At 39.6% G+C, this 16,490-nt stretch overlaps 2 protein-coding genes across 3 annotated transcripts; one reads left to right on the top strand and one right to left on the bottom strand.

Annotated features, from left to right (window-relative positions):
• The first annotated feature begins 1,620 nt into the window (after positions 1-1,620).
• Positions 1,621-11,470, top strand: mlf1 (myeloid leukemia factor 1). Its single transcript, XM_034700399.1, has 7 exons — positions 1,621-1,830; positions 4,429-4,594; positions 10,295-10,378; positions 10,466-10,594; positions 10,795-10,954; positions 11,100-11,238; positions 11,357-11,470. The coding sequence occupies exons 1-7, from the start codon at positions 1,784-1,786 to the stop codon at positions 11,421-11,423; spliced, it is 792 nt and encodes a 263-aa protein (XP_034556290.1). The 5' UTR covers positions 1,621-1,783; the 3' UTR covers positions 11,424-11,470.
• Positions 11,471-12,925: 1,455 nt separating this feature from the next.
• On the bottom strand, positions 12,926-15,859 carry med29 (mediator complex subunit 29). Of its 2 annotated transcripts, none has more exons than XM_034701645.1 (4): positions 15,653-15,859; positions 15,455-15,513; positions 15,239-15,329; positions 12,926-13,467 (listed from the first exon to the last, which is right to left on the bottom strand). In XM_034701645.1, the coding sequence occupies exons 1-4, from the start codon at positions 15,833-15,835 to the stop codon at positions 13,240-13,242; spliced, it is 561 nt and encodes a 186-aa protein (XP_034557536.1). In that variant the 5' UTR covers positions 15,836-15,859; the 3' UTR covers positions 12,926-13,239. The 2 variants fall into 2 exon arrangements, with proteins under 2 accessions (XP_034557536.1, XP_034557537.1); XM_034701646.1 differs by having other exon boundaries at positions 15,239-15,323; positions 15,653-15,858.
• Positions 15,860-16,490: the final 631 nt, after the last annotated feature.

Raw genomic sequence — 16,490 nt, 5'->3', positions numbered from 1 at the left:
CGCACTTGCCCTACCCCCCTGTGTGTTTCCTGGTTATTCTAATCAGTGTTTACATATGTTTATGTTTGTTCTATGTTGTATTCCTGAGCAGGGATTCAAGGCAGTGCCGAGTCCACTCTCAGGCCTATTTGTGGAACAGCCAGATGGTAAAGCTATACTGAGTCTGGGACATGGTGTGTCACCCGCATACCCTCCAAATAGTAAGTGTTGTAAAGAAATAATAAAAGAGAATATACAGAGGATTTACTAAGGCAAGAATACAATTAAAATAATGCTGTATGAGTGCCTACTAAGAGTGTGAGCAATTTTAATACCAAGTGGCCTAACTGTATGTCATCACACAGTAACATTTAAATTTAAGTTATCCTACTTCAGAAATAAAACAGTTAAGTCAAATAATTCTGGAGGATCCTAGTGTGATTATCCTTTATCCTTCAGCCATTGATAAGAATTGGTATAAGCCTCTGTAGTGTAAGATGAGATTTTATTTTGGTCTAAGTATTTAGATCGTTGAGTCTTTAATAAAGTTTGAAAGACTTCTGTTTCATATATTGCGGCCTTCTGGTCAGGTCTCCCCTGTTCACCCAAGGGGGTTTGATCCTCCTGTACTGCCTTGTGGGACATATGTTGGTGACCTACCAACCACTCGCACTGGACGGATCGTTAGGAGACCATAGCGTTTTTTGGTGTGAGTTATGGGCCATGGACTACTGATTGAAACAAGGACAAAAAAAAGAAAAGAAAAATGTAAAAAAAAAAATGATTGATTTGATTTAGTTTTTGCAATTTTTCCTCTACCGTTGATTAAACAATTATACAGGTGTTGCATCTATTTATTTTTGGGGGGAGGTATACCATTACTTTTATCTTACAAGTTTGTGCTAAATCTTCATGTGAGTGATATACAAACAAGAGAGAAAAGAAAAAGGTACAAGTTTCGTGTTTGAAGAATTCATGCCATGTTTTGGTCTCTATGCATAGTTGAATTAACGTATGTGCATTGCCTGGTTGGTCTTGACTGTTATTCTGTTTACAAGTCTTAATAGGTTTCACTGTTGGATGAGATTTATTTTTCATAACTTGTGAAATGAGGACATTTCATCTGAAGAGAGGAAAGTATGTAAGATGAGATTTTATTTTCTAAGTATTTAGATCATTGAGTCTTTAATGAAGTTTGAAAGACTTCTGTTTCATATATTTCACTGCCTCTTTAAAGTTGCTCAGGATGACAATGTTTGAGTTTAAGTAAATGTGTCACGAGTTCGATGTGCTGTTGTCCGATGTTGTTGAAGGGTCATTAAAGGCATCACGACGCACAGCAGAAGTTGCCTCGTGCTCTTTCTTCCCCACAGCCCTGAATTAAGCTGTAATAACGCTGTTGCAGTTTAACAGGTCTGAAGAGATTAAACAAGGTACGGCGTTACAGTAGTAATGACGGTTTATCAGATACGCACACATCTAAAGTTGACGAGATGCACGCGGTAGATATGTAACATTTAGTTTTATCACAAAAATCCAGAGTGCCGTTTCCATGGCTGCCACACAACATCCAGCCCGCGGAATGAGCCTGTTCAAAGCTCCGAATAACAGCCAATCAGAAGGCCGGATTTTAATCACATGGCTGGTGTCCTAGTGAGTGAAGTTCTAAATCCTCATGCATGACAGCCGCTCCATAGTAACTTTACCCAGGCTGAGCGGCGGAGCTGGGGCACCTGTGGCGGCACGGACTACTTCTTAAAAACCTTTACCTCACTTTTTGTTTACAGCTTTAGAATCCGCGAGAATGTTCAACAGTAATGTCAGGGAGTCTGAGGAGGATCCGTTTTTTTCGTGAGTAGTTTAACAAAACTTGTTTTAAGTGTATCATACATTGTGTTGTTGAGATGTGTCTATTCACAGAAGGAAAGTTTGAGAACTGAGCAACGTTACATAAAAAGAAACCCAGTCACGAGAATAGACAAACTTCTGTGTTACACCAGCTACATTTATAGGCAAGGCAAGGCAGCTTTATTTGTATAGTGCATTTCATACATGAGGGCAACTCAATGTGCTTTACATTAAAACATTAAAATCATTGGAAACATTCAGACAGGCATAAAAGAACATAATTAAAATGACAAATATGATAAAACAGAAAAGAAAAGGAAAATTAGAAATATATTAAAAATTACATTAAAATTTTAATTTAAAGTGAGTTAAAATAAGCTAATATAGGAAGGCAGTGGCAAATAAAAAAGTCTTAATCTTTGATTTAAAAGAGGTGAGAGTTGGAGCAGACCTGCAGCTTTCAGGGAGTGTGTTCCAGATATGAGGTGCATAATGACTGAACTTCACCATGTTTCGTTCTGACTCTAGGGACTGAAAGCAGACCAGTACCTGATGACCTCAGAGGTCGAGGTGGTTCATAAAGTAGTAGCAGATCAGCAATGTATTTTGGGCCTAAACCATTCAGTGCTTTATAAACCATCAGCAGGATATTAAAGTCTATTCTCTGACAGACAGGAAGCCAGTGTAGAGATCTAAGAACTGGAGTGATGTGGTCTACTTTTTTGGTCCTTGTTAGGACTCGAGCAGCAGCATTCTGATTCTAACTTTAATAATCTAATAAACGATCAAGCTACTGTCTTTAATGTTGAATTTATTCCATTTTTTTCATGTTATGTAGGTTAGGTTGTTATGGGAAATAGAACCCCTTCAGGATTCTTTTACCCCTCCACTAACTTAAAATACAAACATGTTGTCAAAAACATTGATAAAAATATTATTTTATTGATTTAAAGCTCCTGTGAGGAGTTTTTGAGTGGTCATGAAATGGACTGAAATTAACAGTGATGCCTCTTTATAACCTAGAAAAGCAAAAAAGATTGTTAGAAAAGGTATTGATCATTTCCTTTTGTTATTTTAAAGCCTGAAATCGCTGTGAGAGGGTAGGTGTCAGATGAGGTGATCGACAGCACGTCAAGAAAAACCCTGTTTCTACATTAAATGTTCTTAATGAGTGAAATGAGTGAAATAGTTGACTGTTAGTTGAAAGCAGGAGATAACATAATTTACACATAAGCAAGATCACTTAGTCCACAGGGAGTCACCAAAGTCAACACAAACAGAAAGTTCCTCACAGGAGCTTTAAAATGATTTATGTTTACACTTTTAAAAAAAGAATCCCAGTGATTCCACGTCAGATAGTGTTCCATGGTGATGGATTCTTATCTGCCTGTTAAATGTGACGGAACTCTTTTCAGTGGATTGTTTTGACATGAATACATGCGATCAGTTTGACTCTGGAGTTGCTCATGTTAGTGAATGTTAACCCTCCTGTTATGTTGCGGGTCAAGTTGACCCATTTCAAAGTTCAAAAATCTAAAAAAAAATGTTACAAGTATTTTTTCGGTATGAAACTTCTTCTGCTTGGCTTAATTAGCATAAACAACTTGTGAAATGAAAATGGTTCATTTAACTTATTTTACATATCTGCAGGAACTGTGATCGAACAGAGACAAGCTGGCAGCCATTAGAGCAGGGAGGGACATGTGGGTAGAACAACTTCCACTACTCTATAACCCAGGCCCTAATGTCACAGTGGATGAAAGGCTAGAGGCATTCAGAGGTTCCTTCCATTGTGGGAAATATATGCCTTCCAAGCCAGCTAAATACAGCATCTAAAATCTGGGCAGCATGTGACAGAAGAGGTGTCATAAACAAAAATTGATGTCATAAAAAACTATTGTATTTAATTATTAGTAGTATTTAAAGAACACTATTGCACAAAATATGGATTTAAATGGTTAATAATGAAGATGATAATGATATTGAAAAAAGATTCAATGTTTTTTTTGGGGTTTGTGACGCTTATTGACAATTGAATATTCCCTGGGTGAAGTTGACCCAGGAACAATATTGCTGTTCCTGAGAAACAAACATAACACGAGGGTTAATAACCATTGTCAAAGGGTTTTGACCAATCAGAATCAAGCTTCTTACACAACCAGAAGATCAGTAAGAAAGCCGGGTAATAATATTGCATATAATGTTAGCTGCGCAAGCCATTTAGTTTTGATTTAAGGAGGCTAACCCAGCAACAACTTCTGAAAGATGAACCACTGCTTTTGAGTGTGACTCAAAGTTATGTAACTTCATGCTTTAAAAAGCATGTTTAAGTCTGACACTGGAAGCTACACTCACTTTGACTTATTGCAGTTGACACCTGCTGAGTTAGTGCGTCCACACTTGACCCGACTTCTAAGGCAAGTGTAAAAGTGCTGGGATTATTTTACGGAAGCCTCTTCCTTCAATGTGATGAACTTAAGTGTTTACTGTAGAGACCTTTTCCCCCCCTTGAGAATTCTTTATCATGGTCCAGCATCTTCCTGTAGAGATCTTTATGCATGCTTGAGGTTCACATTTTCTCATCTTCTTCCTCTGCCATAGGGATCAATTCAGGGCACACAGGGATCAAATGCGCCACATGATGACGCGCAGCTTTTCAGAGCCATTTGGTGGACTCTCAATGCCCAGTTTAATGGATGGGAGAAACCGTGGTCGTGACATGATAGAACATCCCAGCTCATCCTCGGCACTCAGGGACGAACACAGGGTGAGAACACACATCTCAAGAGGCAATCCTTTTACAACTTTGAGCTTTTTGTTAAGTTTTTGATCAAATAATGCTTTACCTGGTTTATCACAGCATTCATATTTTGATGCAGGCACTTGACACACAAGTATCTGGGTCTTAAGGCTTACTCCACTGCTTCAACAGTTAGCACATACAGTTTCGGCCTTCTGTTCTGACTGCCTTATGTCTGTCTGCTCCTCATTGCATAGAATCATAGAAGATTAGTGTTTGAAGAAGTGCAAAGTTTACCAATGTTTAGTGGCCACTGGCAGCTTAACTGGAGCACCACTTACAGAGGTATGGGGCCATGTGAGTCTCTAGTTTAGTGGAAGGGTAACCCCCTTGGCCTCTCAGGACAGTTATATCTGGCCCTTAGGAGCCCTATTTATAGTGCATTGTTCCACTGACACACTGCTTTCTTGTAAATACGTGCACAGACTTCTTACAAACTCAAACTGATTGCACCCAAGAGGACGGTGCTCTGCTCTGCTGTGTGTAGCTGCTGAAAATAATCTCATTTTATTCTGCCTTGTTGTCACATTAACTTACTTAATACGGGGTTATTTCCAAACATGGCTGCCATCAACATTTGTCTTTGGTAGAGAGTACCTATCAAACAATTTAGTCTGTTAAAGTTTAGAGTTTTGATAAATGAGCATGTTGACAGTTTTGATCTCCTAAGTTTTGCACCCATTAACCTGTCCTAAATAGAATCAGCCTCTGCTCTGATTAGATATCTCTGCTATGTCCAACTCAGTCTTTGTCACATGCTTTAATCCCTCTTCTCCTTTAGAGCAAGTATTTTTATCCCTGATAATAACTTTCATTAGAATTAAGCCTAATAGCCAGCATTAGCAGACAAGTGATAATGTTAGCATTCAGCCATTTATTTAATACAATTACCACAGACCAAGGAAGTAGCTGAGGACTATCTTAATGTTAATTAAGGGGACTGTAGGAAGGGTCTGAATATCTGAAAATATGTTAGCTAGCAGCAAAAAAAAGCTAAGCAAACTTTAGCAGGGAAGTGGTTGAATGTTAGCTTTAGCTTTTGTCTAATATAAGCTGATGGATTACCAAGTATTTTATTCTACCTTGAAATGTGGCTTGTTTTTCATAGAAGTTGCCTTTCATTTCCTGATAAGTGATGAATGGGTAAGTGAAAACATTTGTCAGAAATCCTACTTTTATATGACTTCAAAAAGCATTAAAGTCTTCCACTTTGAGCATCTGACATCTGAGTAAAATGGACGCATATCAATACTCCGGTGGCCCTGAAGTGCAAATCACAACGGCAAATCAGAAAACACTACGACATTAACCAAACCGGAAGAAGTAGGTGATATGAGTGCCGCCAGCGACAATGTACATGCTGCCCTTTAAAGAATACTTTGATGCAGGACATGTATATTGAGAAATACTGTAATAGCAAGATGTACGTTGTTGCAGGTGGCACACATATTTGGAAAACAAGTAAACCATGTCCTTCCGGGCCAAAGGATAGACCAGTCCAATCAGCGACGAGTCATGTCACCCGAGGGTACCTACCTCTTCCAGTCAATGTCGTCGTGTTTTCTGATTTGCTGTTGTGATTTGCACTTCAGGGCCACTGTATAATACAGTGGATGGCCTCAGCTAGAAAGATAGCGCTATGATACTAAAAGTCCATGCATACAATTATTTTGGTCACTATAAGAGTGTCTCTATTTACAACAGACACAAGAAGACAGCTGTATTCATTTACCCTGATCCCAGGACTACTCTGTGGCTGGACACATGGAATTAAGTCTGAGTAATAATCACAGAATTCTGACTCTCTGACTCCCACACTCTCATCTATGCGAAGATAAGGAGCAGTCTTTGGTGCCCAGCAGTGGTCAGAAGGCTGCAGCTCGGGTGCTGTGTTGTTGGCTCTGTGAAGGCATATGTGCCGATGTCATGGACACTCTGTTTTCTTATTGTTGCTCTTTCGGTCCATCTGTTTGGCAGGACGTGCCTTGGCAGTGCTGATGCTCTAGCAGCCAGATGACAGACAGACAGCTCACTCTCATACTGCTCTCCAATATCACAGGCGCAAATGTTCACACAAAAATACACTGACACACACACACACACACAAAATGCACACACAAATGCTGTATAAAACATGCTGACAAAAATGCTGACAAGCGCTCTTACACAAAGTCACAGCATGTAAAATAACACAGACTTGCAGGCATGCAGACGCAAACACACATGGACCTGCACACACAAATATTGCTGGAAGACTTTACGCGTCTTGTATTCCCAGTGGGGAAACAATCCCTGTGTTGCCTTCCAAAGCTCTCACATTTCCCAGTCTCCTGCCAATAGCCACTACCTGGTTTATATCACCTTTCAAAGTGCTCATTCATCTGAGCATTTGTTTATAAAGGTGCTGCTGAATAACAAACAAGCCTCATTATAAGTTAGCTGTTCTTTCTTTGATTCTGTGGTTTGTACTGAGCTTGACAGGTGGTGCAGGGGCGAGGAACAGGTCATGACAAGTGTAGGTAATAATGATATTGTACTCTGATTAGAATAAAGTGAGAAATTAGGCTTTGCATAGTGGAATTAAGTAGTTTATTAACCCCTTATTCACCTAGAGCCACTTTAAAAATACCATATATCCATAATCATATTCAGTACCACCTTATAACATTCAAGGTCTACTAGTCAGAAAAACATATTAAACAAGATTCCTCCTACTCCCCACTCCACGCCTTCCTATTGAGCTATCTTCCTTTTAAGTATGAATCATATCGACAGCACATATCTGCTGCAGCGTAACTCATATCTCCTCCAGGAGCAGCCTCCCTCTGAGGGCACAGTGGCTGATTCAATATCAGACTGACAGAGAGACAGAAAAGAGAATGTCAATCTGCAGTTGTCCAGACAGCCTAAAATAATGTGTTTAAGACCACTGGGTCCATGTTCCTTATTTTGCACCCTCAATCTCTCCTCTGCTGTGCCACAGTCTAAATATAATGCTGGCAGATATGTAACCGGCATTTATTAGTTCATACATGCCACTCTGGGATAAAATAGGCTGTGAGGCTTCATAGATACTGATAGAAGCGTTTTACATCAGCTTGACATTTGAAAAGAGCTGAGAGCGCAGCCTTGGACTCCCTGACCCATGTTAGATCCCCGTCCTGACGGGTCCGTACAGCCCCATCGTAGCCTTCCCAGAATTAGGCTCAGTTTCAGTGTTAAACCCACTCTAATCTCCGGCAATGCGGCCCAATTACACATGGAACACAAGTCATTCAACACCTCACTGATTACGCACAATACCCCTGAGCATCACAGCCCCAGAAAATACATTCACACACACACAGGCGCATAGCAATGGCTGTTGAGATGCTTATCCAGGGCTGTGGGTCATAAACACCTGCTGTCTTGGCCTAGAGAACACAGGGTCTAACTGGAGGCTGCAGGCTGCCCCTCCTCACTTGCATGTCTCCTCCTGATGCCTGCACTCCCAGAGGGTTCAAGGCCATGAAGGGTTGCACTTAAGGCCGGGTGGGGGAGGTGTCAAGGGCTTAGTGACAGATGTAAGACAACATAAAAGCTTACAGGAACCTCAACAAACATGTAAAAGTCTGATTTATGTAAGTGCATGTTACATGCTATACAAATACAGTTTTGGACTGTTTCTAAACTGATATTGTTTTATTCCTCAGGGTATGAGCCGCACATTGTTGCCTTTTGGCAGTATGGACAGCACGGTCAGTGGAGCTGTCTGTTTAAGCACACACTTGTATGAGTCTATAATTTAAAACCACTGTAAGTGCATGCTCATACCCAATCACTGACTGCATCCATTACTTATTGACTTGAAGTGGTCAGTGAAGTGATCAACCTCTGCATTCAATCCAAATTAACACCATCACACTCATCTCTTGGTTTGACCCAAATCTTTATTGCACCTTTGCAAATGTCTTACCTGTTCTCTTTAAAGCCACCAACACATGATATGTGGAGGCGGTAAGAGCATGCTAATCAAACTGTTTAAAGAAGTTAAAACTATGAAGTCTAAAATGCGGTCTGCAAAACCGTGAACAATCCATAATGCACCAATGGTTCACCTCTCCACAAGACAACTAGTACTAAGGGGTGCTACTAAAATATACAGGTTAAAAAATGAACATTTACATGGGTTTTACTTCATTGAGACCACTTCCTCACACAAAGCAGATTGTTTTGACTGAGGTAATTTAAGTCTAATATCTTGGTTGTAATAACTAATTGGTTAAGTTTTGCCATGCATCAGGAGTAAACTTTTTAACACATGTAAGATGCTCATATTACATGCTGTTAAACAGGGTCTAAAACTAGTCCAAAACCAGAAGGATTGATTAAAACTTAGAACAAGTTATTTGCAGAACACTTTTGAATGCAGCTCACATATAACTAGCTTAGCTTTGCCTTCCCTGTCTTCTTTTTTACATCTATTAACAGATATTTCTGTTCTCTCTCTCTCTATCCCTCTCTCTCTTTCTGTCCCATCTCTCTTTCTAGAGTTATATTTTTTGGGGTTCTAGAGGAGGACAGTCGATAGAGCAGGAAACAGGGAGAAAGATTGGGGGAATGACATGCGGGAAACGGGCTGCAGGCTGGAATCAAACCCAGGCCAACCGCTTCATCAGCACACAATTTAGCCATTAGGCCAAATCCGCGCCCAATCCCATCTGTCTTTCCCTCATGAAAATAGGGAGGGTTGGAGGCTGGAGGTAGAGCGTCCAGCCTAACTAAGCTGGGATGAATTCTAGCCCAAACAGTCTCCTTGTCTTGGCTCAGCCTTCCCTGTCCTTCTCAAACACCTCCCGAGAGACTTTTCTCTCTGATTTCTCTCTTTCCCCCTCCTCTATTCTCTCATGAAAGTGGGGTAGTAGTGGGAGGTAGAGCGTGCAGCCTAACCTGATGATGGGGTGAAAGTCAGCATAGTTGGGGGTTGTTCCAGGTTGCTAGAGCTGCTGTACTTGATGAGCCTGGTGAAGAGAGGTGCTCACTTAATAACCCCAGTGATGTACTGCCTCTCGCTGCCCATCTATCTCCATGTTGAGGTTGATGGGGGGCATTAAGGGTCATGTGATAGGCTATCTAACTTATTAGTAGAGCATGAATATTGGGAGGTTGGTGTGTTGGGTTTCTTCACTTAACGCTTACCCTTTTCATTAGAGCACAAAAACCTGTGACATTTTGAATGCATGGGGTTTGATAATAACTAACCGCAACATGCATGACTGAGAGGAGAGGCGATGTTGAACATAAACTGTGACCTAAAAGAAAAGTGAAGGGAAATCAACATGCACATTCAGGTCCTTAGACAAAAAAGCAATCTTATAGTAAGGACCCAGTTATATTTGATACTAATGAACAACCTGCTAATTTCAATGCAGGAAATACACTTAATAAAATACCAGGTTTCTTTGGAAGCTGGATTTGGTTCACCGTTATGTTATAAATGTCACTGGGTCACGTATGGAGTGTTAAAATGTGAATGTACTGTGTCCCAGATGGCACAGATTGCACGACACATTTAGCTCACTGTACTCTGTGCATTTATGTACACATGGAGGTGCTTACAGGCTGATAATATGCAGTGAACATGTGGCTCACTCTTCAGGCTGCTCCTTTGCTTTTGTGTTTGCACAGGACATGATGAGGAACCCTTTCGGTATGTTTGACAACATGATGTCCAACATGAGAAACAGGATGGAGGACATGCACAGAAACTTTGTGAGTTCACTCATCTAATGATTTTGTTTTTGTGCTTTTTAAGACGACCTGTTGTTCTTAAACCATGTGTGTGTTTGTGTGTGCCAGGGGAACATGCCCACAGATTCAAACTCCCACTCATTCAGCTCCTCATCAGTCATGACGTATTCCAAAGTTGGAAACGAGCCCCCCAAGGTCTTCCAGTCGAGCTCAACAACACGCCGTGCCCCTGGAGGGGTAAGCACCTGTTTTTCTGTGTTTTATTACAGTACATTAGGGAAATACAGTGAATTACACTGAGCTTGGAGAAGTTGCTCTATCTGTAGATACATCACTCAATCTGTCCTGCTTGTGCTCTTTAGTCAAACTGGCTGCACTATTCTAAAGGATACTGACTGCTGATTTCTGGCATCATCCTTTTTACATTCTGTCACCAGATCAGGGAGACAAGGCAAGCACTTAAAGACTCCGAAAGCGGTGTGGAGAAGATGTCCATCGGTCACCATATCCAGGACAGGGGACATGTTGTTGAGAAGAAATTCAACAAGAAGACAGGAGAGAAGGAATTCAATCAAGACTTTCAGAATCTGGATGAATGTACGTTGAAGTTAAAGGCTGCTTTTTATTATTTGATAGTTTGCCCTCTGTTGTGCTTGTTTATCGGGTTGTTGAAAACATTACTCCACTTTAAGTTCAACTGTTTGAAGTATTTTCTAACCTGATCCTGATCCTCCACCCACAGCTGAGGCACAGACTTTTGACGTAGAGTGGCAGCAGGAATTATCCAAGTTCCAGTCTTCTGCTCCCATGTCTCGTCTGGCAGAACCTCGACTCCGAGGTGTTCACAGGGCGGCACTCACTGGTCCTGAGCAGGTCCACGGGTATGTATCACATGCTCAGACTACATGATGTGTTATATAAGTACAGTTATCATGATGATTTGCAGATAATAGCTGTAGTTAATTGATGAATTACTTTCTTTGTTGTCGTTTTTCACAGAGACAAGCCAAAAGACAAGACTGAGGGTAAAGGCAATGTGAAATTCTCAGACTCAGCAAAGCAGTGAAGACATCCATCTGTGAGCTTATTAAAGTTTTCAGGCATTAAACAGTACAGTCTTGTGCTCTGTATATACACACACACACAAACACACACTGACCCTGGTCACAGGCAGAAGCAGAGGGCATGAGAACCAGGATTAAATTACATTAGAGACTGTAGTTTTACAAACTGCATACCACACAAAGGGAAACAACTAGACAGGAATTTAAAATGTATGTAATACAAATAAAGTCTGGCATGCTTTGGAGAATGTGTGAAAGGAATGTGATAAGTATAAAATTTGCAGTAAGCTGACTCTATGGAAAATTGTATTTCTATGAATGTGATGCTGTTGAAACTGATACAATTCAATATAATGCTGCAGCATGTGATGAAGGATTTTAGGCACTACTTGTCATAACACTTTAAAAGGCACAAAGCAATTAGGTTCTCATGTCATTTTCATAATGCAACATGACACAAAGTGTGGTGACTTAACTGTTTGAAATCGTCTAATGCACTCAGAAAAAGCCTGCTTGTATTTTGTCATTGTGTTGTCTTGTCCCTGATGCTCAAGATATATATATTGTACCTGCTGTAATCTTTGTAAAAAGAAAAGTGATATTTTTCCCTTTTTATATGTGACTTTGGTTTTTCAACTGATGAACTCTGTGCTGCATGGCACAATATCTTCTTGACATGACTGGATATTGTCAGTAATTTTAGCCTTACTCTTGTATATTTTTTCAAGCTTTAAAGATAAGTAGTGTGCCATCATGGAGTATTGTATGAAAATAAAAACTTGATAATGTAAATATTTATCTGCTCTGTTTTTTTTTAATAATTGTTTCCAGTTTCACTTATTTTCACTTACCAATCTGCTTCTTTTCTTCGAAGATACACGGATGGTTTGTCAATTGAAGAAGACTCAACTTAGTATTTAATAGTGTTCATGAGTTGTGTTGTCTGAAAGCAGGCCTGCATGGAGCTTATGAAACGTATTGTGATGAACCTCTCGTGTCTGTTTGGTAGTGACGAGGGGTGATATTTTTGGATCGGAGCACTTGTCAGTAACTCAGATTGGACTGAGAAGTTTCACAGCTGCAACCCCACATGCTCGCATATCAGCCTTAATTTATCTCTAAGCTTCCACATACAGATAGAGGAGTATCTAAGAACCTCAGACCAATAGTTTGGCACAGACCTGAGTGTATATTCTAAGATGAGTTCTCAGTCAGTCAAGGAATTCAGAGCACAAGGACCCAAGTGTTCTTAGTTTCCTGTATGGCTGCCCCTGAATCTTTATTAGAAGACACTTTATTTGGCTCCCTTTGATATTTGTGTATATTTTATTTATGTCAGACTAAAAGTTCAGAGGGAGATATAATACATTTATATTGTCACCTCAGTACCTTCAGCAACAACTGATAGTTTTTCACTCTTATTAATCATGCTCCAACATCACATCCTCCTCAGTCAAAGTTGTTATCAATGGACTTTGTGGATCTTAAATAATGAGAAAAAAACTGTATTGGTATACAAGTTTTAATATTAAATACAAGAAGGCTACAAAAGGCTTGTGAATATTAAACTGGTGGGTGCAACTCTGCTACCACCTGCTGGTCAGTTCAGGACATGACCTTTTCTTAGGAATATATACAAAGTGTTAGCATGAAACAGAAATTAAAATAACAAATAAAATACATCTAAATCAAAATGCGCAGGATCATGAGAAATGGAACAGCATCACAACCAAAAGCGCTATTTGAATATTATGGGAAAGCCCCAAAAATGAAAATTTTCATCAGAAAAGCAGAAAAGTTATGGAGTCAGATCCCAGTCTATATGATTCCCTGAGGCTGTCCCTTTCCTGCAATCTTCTTGGAACACTCCAGCAAAGCATTGTGGATATCTTTGGCGCAGGATATCTGAGACTTGATCATGCCGAGGTACTGGGCATAAGACATGGACTCAGTCTGCACTGTGTCTGGCTTGGTGGCTGTTGGTACCAGGTTGGGTGAATGTTTGGCGCTGTCAATGCTCTGGGAGAGGCACTCATACGCCAGTCGCTGCACAGAGAAACAAGGTGTTTGTTAATAATGTTTCCAGTACAGTATGTAATGCAGATTTGTAACCAACAACTACTGATCACATTTTCTAATCTTGTCTGAAGCAGTGTTTACTTTGCCACTTTTATCAGTAATTTGTGTCCTAGCAAAGCTTCATTCCATTGATTTCATTCTAAAGATGATTTGTTATTGTTGAAGATAAAGTCAAGTAACTAGAGGACAGTGACTCACTCATTCCATCTTTTGAATGTTGTGCACAGCATTGTCCTTGTTTGGATAACAAGTACAAGGAAACTGTATGTTTAAGCAGTTAAAGACACGCAAGTCTAGTAGGGAACTTTCTTAAAAAAAATGGCTTTGATGACCAGTAAAGCCAAAATGACACATAGGTCTAGATCCATAACAATTAATAATAATACTTTATTTATGTAGCACTTTTCAATACAAGTAACAAAGTGCTTTACAGTGGGCAATAAAAACCAGAAGTGCACAGCAAAATGAAGTGATTAAAAATGAAATGAAATAAAAGCTTAAAAACCCTACAAACTTATAAAACAGACCCTTAAAATCAGACCTACAATTAAATAAAATCCCACAATAAAAGCTTTCCTGTAAAAGTGTGTCTTGAGTAATGACATAAAACAAGGGACTGACTTTGCAAGTCTGATCTCCTCTGACAGGCTGTTCCAGAGAGTAGAAGCTCTGACTGAAAACGCCCTGTCCCCTTTGGTTTTCAGTCGGGCCCTTGGAACAGCTAACAGAGCACTGCCAGAGGATCTCAGACTGCGACTAGGCTTGTAGGGAGGATATGCAGGCATGAATAAGTTTCTGAAGATCTTTTGCTGACATTAAGGCAGGGGTACGGCCCGGGGGCCAATCCTGGCCCAAGGTCCATTTATTTATGGCCCCAAGCTTCCATCTTAAAATGTGTTATTTATAGCACAGATATTAATCACATTCTGAATCATCAGTACATTTACATTTCTTTCAAGCACACAAACAAAACTAAATTCAATCCAGAAACGTCTCAAAAAGCTTCATATGGACTACCAGGCTAAAGCCAAAGCTCTGGACATTCTGCAAGAATATAATTAGGAGGAAACACAAACATGTGAAAGTTGACAGGTTTTCAAAGTAATGTTTTTATCATGATGTGAAAATGTTCTTGATGAACACTAAAAGTTCAGAAGGCACAAAAGAGGACACAAGACAAGATCAAAATTGTGAAATTGTGCAGAAAATGCTAAATTTAGTGAATAAAAATAGCTCAGAATGCAGGACAATAATTATTTAGCTCTTAAAATGTTGTCTGCTGGTCAGAAAAGTCTTAAAAACAACATGAAATAGAAGTGTGATGAAATCCAGATCATGATCCTGCCATAGAAAAATGAGACAATATTTTTCCCACATTGCCAGATCCTAATGAAAAACATTTATCTCCAGAAGAAGATACAGTTTGCTAATGTTTACATGGCTTGTGGAGAACTGAGGACTACTGTTTTATTGAGAAAAAATCTAAAATAATTATTATCAAATAGATATTTCATATATAACTTTTATGATTACGAAGTCTCAGTAGAAGCCAATGACCCTCAGGTATTCTGACAACATCAAATGTGGCCCTCTTTGAAAAAAGTTTGGACACCCCTGCATTAAGGACTTGACTTTGGATATATTTCTGAGCTGATAAAAACAAGACTGGACAACTTTTTTCACCTGTGGCTCAAAACACAAATTCAGTGGTATGTGTGTGTGCTGTGTCAACACTTACCAAACACAGCTCCAGTTGATCACACAGGGCATAAAACTCCTCCAGACTTTTATCAAAGCGCTGCACAGATGTGTCGCTACTTTTGCTAAACCAGAGGGGGGTAAAAACAGAGACAAAAAGAATAAAAGGGAAAAGGAAACAAGAAATCCAGACACTTAAATGACAGAGGTACCCTTCTATTTAGGGTTATTGAAGCTGCACCTTGAAGCAACTTACATGCCGTTGTCAATTGACGTGTTATGGGCCAAATTCAGGGATGCAATCTTCATTAAATTCTGAAAAAATGAACAAAACACACCAAAACATTACCATTTACAATTTGAAGCATATTCTGTATTCAATAACAATGAAGAACTACAGCATGTCTGTGAATCATCTGATCGAGATGGTTTGGGCATGTACTGGTTTATTTACCTGCAGACTCTCCTTCAGTTGAGGAATTAGCATCTTAAATCTATGAACAGGGTCGAAATCCTGCTGTTGGCTGAGTTGCTGCTGTTGTTGTTGTAATGAAGCGGCTTGTTGTAATCCTGATTGTGCCATCGGCACACCGGGCTGCTGCTGGGACGCCATCTTGCCCAGCGCTGAGTGGATCATAACCGGAAGTAGAGTGGAATATCCGGTTCAACGTTTTCCAAAATAAAAGCGTTTCTTTAAAATGCAACACTTCTGCCACTTTCCGTAATGCTCACAAACATTTAGTTCAAATACACATATACTATACTGATGTGTTCACTTGTGTGGTTAATTGCGCTGACGTGCTGTGTCAGTGGCACATCCATGAATGGTAATGGGTCATTGACAAATAAGCCTAAAACAAGTTTAATTTCATAAATATCAATAGTTTAAAGGCACCTAAGGTTATTTAAAAACTTTTTTCCAGCAATTTGCATATTCTCAAATGTCATGGTGGCACCACCGTACTCATGGAGCTTTTATTTTGAAAGTAAGTAGTTATAATGGACTTCAACCATAGACTTCAACATATTAAATAATTCAGAGGACCCGACTAATTGTTATGGCTGAGGTAAAAGGTTTGTAGATGTCTCTTAAATAATAATAGAATAGCTTTTATTAACTTATAGGTGGACGGTAACACTTTCCATGTCAGGTGGTACAACCAACCTAAAACTGTAAAAATTATATTTTAAACCTGGCCAATAGAATTCAAAAATCCTAATATATTGTAAATAAAAAATAGACTCACAAAGTACAAATGTGTAAAGCACTGTAACCACTCTAAGGGATACTT

This window comes from Notolabrus celidotus, chromosome 14 (assembly GCF_009762535.1).
Source record: "Notolabrus celidotus isolate fNotCel1 chromosome 14, fNotCel1.pri, whole genome shotgun sequence".
NCBI lineage: Eukaryota > Metazoa > Chordata > Actinopteri > Labriformes > Labridae > Notolabrus > Notolabrus celidotus.
This window is presented reverse-complemented; position numbering and strand designations above follow the sequence as displayed.